Raw genomic sequence first — 13,061 nt, 5'->3', positions numbered from 1 at the left:
GGCATGTCTCTTCTTTTAAGGCGTGTTTGATCGCAGGAATGTACCAAAGCATTAGCTAAAGGATTTGGGTGATCTCGGAGTTTAGATATACATATATTTAATTCTGCTATCTTCTAATTCTTTTTTTACACAGGAATACCAAGGTCTTTATGGATATTTTCGTTACGCATGTACCACGGTGAACACGTAATTGTTCTAAGCATTTTCGATTGGAACTTTTGTAATATAACAATATTAGTTTCTCAGGTCGTACCCCACAGTTGAATGCCACACATCCAAATCGGCTTAATGGTCACATTATATAGAAGCACTGCATTGTCTAGGCTAAGCTTAGAGTTTTTATTTAAAAGCCAATTTAAATTTGTAGCTCTAATCTTCATACATGTTATTTTACTAGAGATGTGTTTTCTCCACGAAAACCTTCTATCTAAGTGAATACCAAGATATGTTACTTCGTTCACTTGGGGTACTAAAATAGTGTTTATTTTTACTGTCGGGCACATTTTGGTCTAAGCGAAAATGTAATATGCTTACACTTCTGTTCATTCACATTTATTCGCCAGTTCGCTAACCATTCTTCGACAGAACTTAAATGCTCCGCTAATATTCTTGATGCTAAAATGGGGCATTTGTTGCGGCTCTCTATAGCTGTGTCATCCGCAAAAGTTGAAGTTAATACATTGTTAGCAGTTGCAGAGTTGGGCCTAAAACGCTGGGCTGTCGTACACCAGCCCTTATCTGTCTTTTATCCGATATGAAATCTCCTACTTTCACCATAAATTGTCTATTATTTAAATAAGACTCCAATGTTTTTTACAATTCTGAAGGTAGAATTTGTTTAATCTTATATAAAAGGCCTTCGAGCCACACCTTATCAAACGCCTGAGCTACATCTAGAAATATTGCTGAACAGTACTCCCTGTGCTCAAATGCTTTCCTTATCTCGTTAGTAATTCTATTTACTTGCTCAATTGTGCCATGTTTCGCACGAAATCCGAATTGATGCATTGGTATTGTGTTATTTTCGTGGAGGAAAGGAGACATCTTTAATGGTAGTACTTTTTCAAATACTTTTGAAAGACAGGGTAGAAGACTGATTGGTCTGTATGAAGACGGCTGTGTTAAGTCTTTCCCAGGTTTATCTATCAAGATAATCTGCGACTTTTTCCATGAAATTTGATAATATCCGAGAGAGAGAGCACCTCTACAGCAATAATTGGTAACTCAATTAGTATTTTTGGGGAAATATTATCATGTCCCGGCGACTTTTTTGGATCAAGTTCTTTGATGATTCCAATAATTTCAGAAGGTGAAATCTTAAAAGACTCGAGCGACTCATTAGCTGTATTGGGTAAGATTGACAGCTTAAAGTTGTTCTTTGGCAAATTGGGTTGAAATACCTTTTCTAGGTGATTTGCAAAGCAATTAGCTTTTCCTCGTCACTTCCACCCAAGTCTCATATGTATAGGCATGTTGGAGTCAGTTGGTGGCTTCATGGACGTTTGGGCTTATTGTTGTAGCTTGTAATTGCGCTGTGGCATAAGATTTTAATGCGCGCTGATTTAACCGTTTTCTAAACAACCGAACAAATGGTTTTTCGGCAAAATCAATTTATTTTATTCAAAATAGTCTTCGTCTGCTTCAATACAGCTCTTTGCACGGTCCAAAAGCAACGAGTGTTTTAGTTCTCTTGGCGGTATAGCCGGCAGTATGTGGGTGGAAGCCTTTTGAATGACCGCTATGTCTGCATAACGCTTTCTTTTCATTAGCAAATTCATTTTTCCGAAAAGTACGGGGAGTGGTTAATGGTTAAACTGTGATATTTGGTCAAATAATCGGTCGCAAGCGTCGATCGATGAGACGGCGCATTATCTTGCAACAAACGCCAACTTTCATCCGGTGCCTTCCATTCAGCACTCTGGCGTTTCCTTTCGGGATTATATTGGAAACACCACGTTTCGTCGCCAGTCACAATATTGTAAAGGAAGTTTTTGTTCTTTTTGACCTCTTTAATGATGTCCTTCGAATGCTGGATTCTGAGCAATTTTCAGTCAGTCAGTGCGCAACGTCGGTCAATATGTGCGCAACAAACCGTGCACACACCTTTCGTAAGCTCAAATCTTCGGTCAAAATGCGATAAATCCATATTTTGGAGATGTTCAATTCCATTTCCAGGAATTTCAATGATGATTTCGGCTGATTTTTGATGAATTCACGCATAGTTTCGATGGAATTTCCGGTGGTTACGGATTTTGATTGGCCTACATGTTAATCGTCATTTCTGTCCACCACTATGAAAACGTTGAGACCACTCGTGCACTCTGCTACGGAATAGGCAATCATAGTCGTAAACTTGGTTTATCAATTGAAATGTTTCGGTAAAGTTTTACCAATTTTAAAACAAAATTTAATGTTGACTCTTTATTCGAAGCTCATTTTCGCACCGATAACACAAACATACTGACACTTAAAACGCAATAACTTCACATATGTCATGAAATTCATACTGGACAATCGATAAAGATAGCAGATTCTAGCGCATTAGTCGACATGTAGATAGCGCCATCAGGGGGCGCTTGATTCAAAAAGTTTACTTTATTTACTTTGGGACGCACCTTATATAAAGGGTGATTTTTTAAGAGCTTGATAACTTTTTTTAAAAAAAAAACGCATAAAATTTGCAAAATCTCATCGGTTCTTTATTTGAAACGTTAGATTGGTTCATGACATTTACTTTTTGAAGATAATTTCATTTAAATGTTGACCGCGGCTGCGTCTTAGGTGGTCCATTCGGAAAGTCCAATTTTGGGCAACTTTTTCGAGCATTTCGGCCGGAATAGCCCGAATTTCTTCGGAAATGTTGTCTTCCAAAGCTGGAATAGTTGCTGGCTTATTTCTGTAGACTTTAGACTTGACGTAGCCCCACAAAAAATAGTCTAAAGGCGTTAAATCGCATGATCTTGGTGGCCAACTTACGGGTCCATTTCTTGAGATGAATTGTTGTCCGAAGTTTTCCCTCAAAATGGCCATAGAATCGCGAGCTGTGTGGCATGTAGCGCCATCTTGTTGAAACCACATGTCAACCAAGTTCAGTTCTTCCATTTTTGGCAACAAAAAGTTTGTTAGCATCGAACGATAGCGATCGCCATTCACCGTAACGTTGCGTCCAACAGCATCTTTGAAAAAATACGGTCCAATGATTCCACCAGCGTACAAACCACACCAAACAGTGCATTTTTCGGGATGCATGGGCAGTTCTTGAACGGCTTCTGGTTGCTCTTCACCCCAAATGCGGCAATTTTGCTTATTTACGTAGCCATTCAACCAGAAATGAGCCTCATCGCTGAACAAAATTTGTCGATAAAAAAGCGGATTTTCTGCCAACTTTTCTAGGGCCCATTCACTGAAAATTCGACGTTGTGGCAGATCGTTCGGCTTCAGTTCTTGCACGAGCTGTATTTTATACGGTTTTACACCAAGATCTTTGCGTAAAATCTTCCATGTGGTCGAATAACACAAACCCAATTGCTGCGAACGGCGACGAATCGACATTTCACGGTCTTCAGCCACACTCTCAGAAACAGACGCAATATTCTCTTCTGTACGCACTGTACGCATTCGTGTGGTTGGTTTAATGTCCAATAAAGTAAACTGAGTGCGAAACTTGGTCACAATCGCATTAATTGTTTGCTCACTTGGTCGATTATGTAGACCATAAATCGGACGTAAAGCGCGAAACACATTTCGAACCGAACACTGATTTTGGTAATAAAATTCAATGATTTGCAAGCGTTGCTCGTTAGTAAGTCTATTCATGATGAAATGTCAAAGCATACTGAGCATCTTTCTCTTTGACACCATGTCTGAAATCCCACGTGATCTGTCAAATACTAATGCATGAAAATCCTAACCTCAAAAAAATCACCCGTTACATACTACATATATATATTATCCACATCACCCGCAGCTTACAACCTGTTATATTTGAAATTGATATTTTAAGCTACTCAACCATACAAGTGTCTACAAGTATTTCAATTTGTATTTGCTGTTAATAATAATTAAGTGTTTTTGTAGTGCTCTTCCAGAAATAAATGTTATTTGCAATTACTGTGATGCTGCTATATTTCAATTTCAGTAACGGACATTGACTTAGTTTTCTCTTTTAAATATTAAAAAATTATTTCCTTAATTAAGCTTTATGAGTTGAAATAGTGTGTAGGTAAGGAAGAACCTTATGTTGTATTTTCTATGCGTCTTACCAGTACTATGTGCAAGTTCTATTTATTGAAAAAAAAATCAACAAAGTCATGGTCACTTTTAAGAAATTTTAATCTATTACATATTTTGAAACCTAATTATTTTTGTAATTTTTCCTTGCAATGATAGTTTTAAGAGTATTATTTGATTTTATTCAACCTTTTTTAGTTTTCAAAAATCGTATCATTGACTAAATGATGCTACATCTGTGACTAACTAAATACATACATACTACTGTTATATTTTAGGGGAGTTTACTAACGTTATTTTGTTTTTTATGATTGATTGATTCTTTACAGTTGATGCTGTTGAAGTTGATGCCTAAATGATTTATGCCTGCTTTTGATATGGATTTGTAATTTAAGTACAACGTATATCTGATTCGTATATTCTTTATAAAAGCTTGTTTCTCAAACTATTCGTAACCAATATCGGTGCTAACAAAAATTTTAACCGGCCAAAAACTTGCCATTTATGACTAGAGAAAATAAAAGTCACATATATAATGATGTCATTTAAATATCCAAACTTCACTATTATAGTAAAGGATTTTCGAATATTTTTTAACAGGTTAATTTGTTGAAATGAAGATAAAAACTATTTATTTTGTACTATTCGTATAATATTTTGTTTGAGTTTATATAACAAAAAATTACAATAACTAAAATATGGTGATTGTTTTTATATGGATACATAAATAAAAGTATTTACACGTGTATACTTATATGAATTTTATATGTTCAACTAAATTTTTTAATATATATACGTTAAACTGGTTATTTATAGGGAGCCAAAAATAACGGTAAAATCGCGTATATGGTAAATATTCCACGGGTTATTGTGAACAACTTTGCATAAGAGAATATGGATTCTAAAATTGTTTTGAACCAGGGATTTTTTAACTGAAGTTTAATTTTTTCATGGATGCATTTCGAATTTCTATTAATCATTTGTCGGAATCGGCCGAATCGGGCAACTATAGGATGATTCATTTCGAGGTTTCCAAAAATTTTTAAAGAAAAAACACAGAAAATTCGAATTTAATGGTGAATGTTTATTATCATTCGAAAGAACATTCTTTGACATTCATTTATTGAAGATTATCTCTTTCAAATGTTGGCCGCGGCTACGTCTCAGATAGTCTATCCGTTGAATCCAATTTTTCTTATCAGTCGAATGCTGGGTCTGGAAACGACTCACGCGTGATCTGCCTATTGAAAAAGTATCCCTACTTGGATCACCCGTTATGCCATATATCTCCATATGCATTGTCTAGTGCTAGTTTTCACCCGATTTCATTCGTTCTAAACACAAATTTAAGAAAAACATGCTCTCCCAATTTTATAAACATAACTCTGATATTGTCTGATGTGTACGGTCTACATAGAGACTAGGGAAGTTAATAACCCGGTTCAACAATATTACTATTAGGAAAAGATTCTCTCTGAATTTCGGTTAATAGTCAACTATAAGCACTGGGTTAAAATATATTGATATTGAGCAAAAAGTTGTCGTGCAAAAAAAAACCTTTTCTGGTTTCACCTTAGCGTACCTGGAACCTAGAAACCATTAAAAATATATAAAAGACTCGAAGTAAACTCTTTCTTCACAAAAAAATTGATAAATTGCTATTACCATTTCGCATTCCGATATTTAGCCCCACCATGAAAAAATTTAATGGGAAAAAACTGTAAATCAATACTAGCTGGACGTATGTATGTTCTTTCCAAGTGCATCCAATTGCAATTAAATATTTCATCCAAAGTGACACATTTCATAAGCCAGGTAAACGTCGCAATTAACACAAAAGATGACCTAACGGTGATTTTCCAGTTAAGTAATATATTGATGAGAATGAAATATTTTGAATAGGTAGATAAGTGTATTACGATTTTACATACTGAAAAAAATGATTGTGAAATTTTTGAGTTGTGACTTTTATAGTAGGTGTGTGTTAAAGCTATATATTAGGATAGGCCAATTAAAATACGTAAGTTTTTTATATGACTTGACATACTGGAAACAAAATTATTGTAAATATGTTTGAGTTATAACTTTGGTAGTTAGTGTGTGCTACAGCTATATATTAGGATAGGCCATTAAAACACGTAAGTTTTTTCTTAGATACCGTGAAAATATAGTTAAAAATAACAAAATTTCGGTAAAATTGGAGCTCTTAATACTAATGTTAACAGTCAATGTTCCCAATTACCGTATTATTTTTATACTCTCGCAACAAAGTTGCTAAGGAGAGTATTATAGTTTTGTACACATAACGGTTGCTTGTAAGTCCTAAAACTAAAAGAGTCAGATATAGGGTTATATATACCAAAGTGATTAGGGTGACGAGTAGAGTTGAAATCCGGATGTCTGTCCGTCTGTCCGTCCGTCCGTGCAAGCTGTAACTTGAGTAAAAATTGAGATATCATCATGAAACTTGGTACACGTATTTCTTGGCTCCATAAGAAGGTTAAGTTCGAAGATGGAAAAAATCGGCCCACTGCGTTAACCGACTAACAAAAAACGTCAGAAACACAAAATTTTACGGAAGAAATGGCAGAAGGAAGCTGCACCCAGGCTTTTTTTAAAAATTGAAAATGGGCGTGGCGTCGCCCACTTATGAACCAAAAACCTTATCTCAGGAACTACTAATCTAATTAATTTTACAGCAAAGTAAAAAATATGTACATAAATGACGGATAATAAAATCTCGATTATCACTTTATCATGCGAGAGTATAAAATGTTCGGTGACACCCGAACTTAGCCCTTCCTTACTTGTTATGATATTATTTCATATCTTAAAATATTAGATGAACCTACTCGGAAACGTATTAGCTAATTATTTATATAAGCATTTGAAATGATAGTGAGTTCTCGTACCGTAGACCATCAAAATCTTTATAAATACTTTACTAATTCAAAAATATATACATACAAATACTTATACGTTTTACATAAAGTAACTTATTTGGGATTTTTTGTGGAAACTTCAATGTAAATTCTACATATTTATTTATGCTAACCTTTTACAAAACTGCTTCTTTCACTAATTTGCTTATGTGCTCACAAAATAAAATAAAATGTAATATTGAAGATGATATAACATGAAAATAACAAAAAGCATTGAAACAATCCCTGAACGGTAAGTGTTTATTATAATTAAAATGTTAAGTGTATATGATAATTGTATCGGAATAGTAATTCAAATAAGACATAAATTATGTACAAATCAATATATCTTGGTTTACTTATATAACAATTTCCACAATATGGATGTTTAATATTTGTTTATAGATCCTGACTTAGACCCGTATCGTCCGTCTCGTAAATTTTCTACACCTCCATCATTAGATGACCCCGTTGGAGAAGAAACCAAAGAAAAACAACGTCTTCGACATGAACGCCTAATGACTGTCAGTGAGGAGGTTTTAGACGAAATTCAGTTAGAAAAAAAGAAAGCTCTTATTACGGATGAGTTAAGGGAACGAGAACAAAAGTAAGAAAAATATTTTTTCATATTATTACATATACTATAACTACAAGTTGTTATAAAACAACTTGCCAACAGTTTTGATCGTTGCTTCAATTATTAAACACTAATTATGTACACTGTGATAGCTTTTTTCAAAAAAAAAAAAAAAAAGACAAGACCAAATTCGACGGTTTCCCCCTATTTCGGGTCCTACGAATCGAACTGCATCATTACTTTTTTGAGTTACAATCATGGTTTCATACAAAAATATTTGTTGAAGTTTTTCATCAAAGTGGCCCATTGTAAGAGAAAGGCACATTTTTCTTCGGTCTCTAACTTTTTTAATGTTGACTTTTTTGGTAAACTTTCTTTGGCAAAGCTTCTCAGAATAAGTCCGTCTTTAAGTTCTTAGATGACTGTAAACCCCAAAATCAATGTTTTTTGTGTCCTCACGTTTCGTCAATATTTTAATTTACCCTTTGATACTATACATTAAGTGACATCTTGTAATAGTAAGACAACGTTCTGAGCAAACTAACCATTAGAAAAAAACTTAATAAAATTTGTATTTTTAAAAAAAGCTACACTAACTATGTTTGTGTGCTATTTTATTTTTTTGTATGTTATAAGTGTTATCAATAAGTATTATAAATTTGTTCACAATATTTAAATTAAATTTAATAAGACTCATCTATCAATGTCCAACACAAATCAGCAAGCAACGAGTCAAGCTTTTTGTCGCTGTACCAATGGTTAAAGGGGGCGGCGACTTGGTGAAATCTTTCTCCATGCTCATCGGATTCAGTCGGAACTTGGTGCTCAAAATGGTCCTTGTGATGGTGAAGGAAATGAATTTTTAAGGACATATTCACACCTGTTTCTTCAAAGGCGTCTACCATGTCATACACATATTTTTTTCAATCTTCAGACCGGTGCACTCTTAAGCAATGGTTTATAACGGTCATAACGGAGTTCCAGGCAATTTTTTCATTTGGCCTTAGAAGTTCTCCGAATTTTGCGTTCTTCATAAGTTTTCTTATATCGGGGCCATTGAGAAAACCTGAAAGTAATGTATCAACATAACATCCGTTCTATTAAAAGATTTAAAATACCTTCTTTTATTTTCGCAACACTTAGTCTTGGAAATATTTCTGTCAAACATTTAAAAGCTTCGGCATCTCGATTTATTGCTTTTATGAAATTTTTGACAATTCCCAATTTTATGTGCAGTGGTGGTAGCAAAATGTTATTAGCTGGTATCAGCGAAATATGGATAACGTTTGCCACATTTAAATGAAATTCTGTGCGAAGCTTCCAATCACGCATTCTATATTGGTTTCCGCGGAACCTTGTGTCCCAATGACAAATGAAGCACATATTTTTTGTGTATCCTGTCTGCAAACCAGTAAGCAAGGCGATATCCGCACATATCTTCCATTGATGCTGCTGATACTGAACTCTGTCCAAATTAATTTCATTGCTTCGTATGTTTCCTTTGCGTTGGAGCTTATGGCGATTGGAACCAGTTTTTTGTGTTATCCACATACATCAATACTGCTTTTAAACTATTTTTCGACGAGTCAATAAACAAGCGCCATTGCTCTGGTTTGTACTCACAGTTCATGTATTGTATAAGACCAGGAATATTTTTACAATACGAAAAAGTATTGTCGCTATTAACCTCAAAGAAATCTAAAAGCTCCTCCTGTCTTTTGCGGTATCCATACACCTTCACATCTTTAGACAATTAGGCTGTTCACGATAAGGTGGTTATCGGGTTATGTGATTATGTGATTAAGTAAACAACAACAAAATGCGTTATGACAAAATAACCAACGTTGACCAACCTAGGCCCTTGTTTACAGATTATGTGGTTGTTTGCTTATTTTCAGTGTTAGAAAGTCGTTGGAATTTTGCTAAATGGCAGCACAAAAAATAAATAAAACTAAGCGAATGGCATTTCCATTTAGATTTTCTTATTGGGAAATCTGCTATTAACAGCTGTTTTTTGTTTACAATCAGCAAATTATGCAAGATGTCTGCAAATTTTATACAAAACATATTTTGAACCCTTAAAATTCGGATTATTTAATAAGCACATACCTTCAATAAAGTCCATTTCCTGAATAGCAGAACTTATTTTAAATTCGATTATTTTGCTTTTTAAACTTTGTTTAGGTATTTTATAAGTTGGAATTTCATTTAGTTCAATGAAATGTAAGCAATGAACAGCTGTTTGTGTAAAAATAAGCAAATAACCATACAACATAGGATGCTCACGGAGCATAGAGGTTATTTTTAATCTAATAATCACATAACCCGATAACCACCTTACCGTGAACAGCCTAAATATATTTACCGATCGAAGATGATGTGCTAGGCAAATCGCTTGTCTTTGCGATAATTTCAGCTGTCGTACCATCGTATTCAAACGGACTTGGGAAATCTCCAAGTGACGACATGGGCTTTCAACTTCGGTTGGGTTATACATTGTGAGTAGATCTGTAGGCTCGGTGGAAAATGTTGGCGAAATATATCTGTCAGTTGGACTTGGACATCTTGGTATCTGAACATTTTCTGAGTGAGATACTGATAGCTGTGCAGATTGAACACTTTTGTAAACTGTGTTTTTTTTGTTAAGTCTTGCAAATTTGTTCTTGCACGCGTAGCAGTTACCAGTATGATGCCCTTGTGGATCTATCCAAATCATTGGGATGCCGAACCCCATTTTTAGGCACAGTCTTTTTGACCAGTTATGCAGGTTGTTGTTGCATTGCGTGCAAATGGTATTTGGCACCCAATCTACGTCTCTTATAACGGGCAAATCGAAATATTCCTCGTAGATGCCGGCAGTTCCCGAAGATATTTTGCGTCTACTCCGAGGGCTTGTAAATTTTCCACATACGTAGCAGAACAACGATAGGCCAATTGGAAACTTATTCATTTTAATTTATTTTCATAATATACAAGGCACTAAAACAATGTTCTTTCCGCGAAGTCAAAGTCAAATTAACTACTGCAATCTATGCTTAAATTTTGACTCTTAGGCAAGCATTTAACGTTACTTCCAAACGTTACTTGTTGTTATTTATTATCAGTGCAGTGGTTAAAAGCTTGACTCGTTGCTTGCTGATTTGTGTTGGACATTGATAGATGAGTCTTGTTAAATTTAATTTAAATATTGTGTACAAATTTATGATACTTATTGATAACACTTATAAGATACAAAAAAAAAAAAAATAAAACAGCACACAAACATAGTTGTGTAGCCTTTTTAAAAAATACAAATTTTATTACGTTTTTTTCTAATGGTTAGTTTGCTCAGAACGTTGTCTTTGCTTAAGTTTCTTACTATTACAAGATGTCACTTAATGTATAGTATCAAAGGGTATATTAAAATATTGACGAAACGTGAGGGAAAAAACATTAAAAAAATGGATTAAATTTCAGTTTTTTCGACATATTGGCTATAAGGACACAAAAAACATTGATTTTGGGGTTTACAGTCATCTAAGAACTTAAAGACGGACTTATTCTGAGAAGCTTTGCCACAGAAAGTTTACCAAAAAAGTCAACATTAAAAAAGGTAGAGATCGAAGAAAAATGTGCCTTTCTCTTACAATGGGCCACTTTGATGAAAAACTTCAACAAAAATTTTTGTATGAAACCATAATTGTAACTCAAAAAAGTAATGATGCAGTTCGATTCGTAGGACCCGAAATAGGGGGAAACCGTCGAATTTGGTCTTGTCTTTTTTTTTTGACTATCACAGTGTTATTTGCATATGTATATATATACAAGTACATAGGTAACATTTTACATTTTTGTACAAACTTTATAAAACGATATATTACAAATAGTTTAGGGGTTATAATTTCGAACATTGAATTTTGCAGAACTCTAGGAGAGAGTATTAACAAAAAGTCTAAGGAAGATACTAAGAAAAAAGAAGATGCTCTTAAAGCCGAGGAAGCTCGATTATCTGAAGAAACGCGATTATCTAAAGAAGCACGTTTAGCTGAAGAAGCACGATTAGTTGAAGAAGCACGATTGGTAGAAGAAGCACGATTAGCTGAAGAAGCACGATTAGCTGAAGAAGCACGATTAGCTGAAGATGCACGATTAGCTGAAGAAGTACGATTAGCTGAAGAAGCACGATTAGTTGAAGAAGCACGATTAGTAGAAGAAGCACGATTAGCTGAAGAAGCACGATTAGCTGAAGAAGCACGATTAGCTGAAGATGCACGATTAGCTGAAGAAACACGTTTAGCTGAAGAAACGCGTTTGAAGAAAGCTGAAGAAGATAGGTTAGCTGAAGAAGCATTGCTAGCAGAAGAAGTGGCTCGAAAAGCCGAGGAAGTTCGCTTAGAAGAAGAAAAACGACATCGTGAGGAAGAAATGGTACGTCTAGCAGAAATCGAAAAGCAAGCCGACGAGGAACAGGAGAGAGAGTTGGCTCGTCAGGCAGCAGAACTAGCTGAAATAGCGCGCCAAGAAGCAGATCTTGCGGCACAAGAATTGCATGTCATGCAACAAACTGATAAAATTAATTCGCAAGACTTAAGTGATACGACCAAAGTTGGAGTTGAACCCATTATTGAACAGCCTCTGACTCCTGTCGAAGAATATCGCGGAGAACCTATTATTGAATTGTCGACTCGGATTAATGAACTTTCTGATACTGAAGCCACTTCCGAAGTCGAGGAAGATGATGTTGAAGATGTGTGAAATGGCTCAAACAATACAAATTTACAAAAAGAAATATAAAATTTTAATGAAACTGTGTTCAATATAATAATTCTGCTGAATTTTTTTAACCTACCTTTTACTATACATTTCTCTCTTTTTGTACTACATACTAAACTACTTCCTTAAAAAAATTGCCTTTGTTTTCAAATTAACTGAAAGACATTTTTAAATTGAATAAAATAAAAGTATATAAAATTACAGTGCAAATATTCTTATACATATTTTAAATTCGAATGTGCAGACTCTCAAGGCCATAAACAATCTTAGATGCGAGTAGGCTAAATTTCGATGATTTTTTTTGGGTAACACTTACATAAGTATTAGTAGAGCTATATTCTTTTTTCTACGAAATGTTTTTGTGCATAATTGGAGAGTTTTTCTATTACACTCCTATTACGTATTTATAATAATTCGATAATAGTTGCCGCTCACGTTCGTATTGATGGTCGTTAAAACTTTTACAACATTTTGCTACAGAGTGTAATATTGTTGTTCGTTTCATCTAAAAACAATTGAGATAGATATAGGGCTATACGTATAACTATAAATGATTAGGCTGATGAGACAAGTTAAAATCC

At 34.5% G+C, this 13,061-nt stretch overlaps 1 protein-coding gene across 5 annotated transcripts in view; it reads left to right on the top strand.

The window, feature by feature from the left end:
• Positions 1-12,690, top strand: part of LOC105226290 (protein anoxia up-regulated) — a 56,932-nt gene extending 44,242 nt beyond the window's left edge. For 3 of the 5 annotated variants that reach the window (XM_049448408.1, XM_049448410.1, XM_049448409.1), the window contains 2 exons: positions 7,557-7,758; positions 11,631-12,690. In XM_049448408.1, the coding sequence (XP_049304365.1) occupies positions 7,557-7,758; positions 11,631-12,462 (1,034 nt within the window). In that variant the 3' untranslated portion in view covers positions 12,463-12,690. Of the gene's footprint in view, positions 1-4,559; positions 4,985-7,556; positions 7,759-11,599 lie in introns of those variants that run through there. The other 2 variants (XM_049448411.1, XM_049448412.1) reach the window with 2 other exon arrangements.
• Positions 12,691-13,061: the final 371 nt, after the last annotated feature.

The sequence above is a fragment of the Bactrocera dorsalis genome, chromosome 2 (genome assembly GCF_023373825.1).
Source record: "Bactrocera dorsalis isolate Fly_Bdor chromosome 2, ASM2337382v1, whole genome shotgun sequence".
In the NCBI taxonomy this organism is placed as follows: Eukaryota; Metazoa; Arthropoda; class Insecta; order Diptera; family Tephritidae; genus Bactrocera; species Bactrocera dorsalis.
The sequence above is the reverse complement of the archived record's forward strand: the minus strand, read 5'-3'. Positions and strand labels throughout refer to the sequence as shown.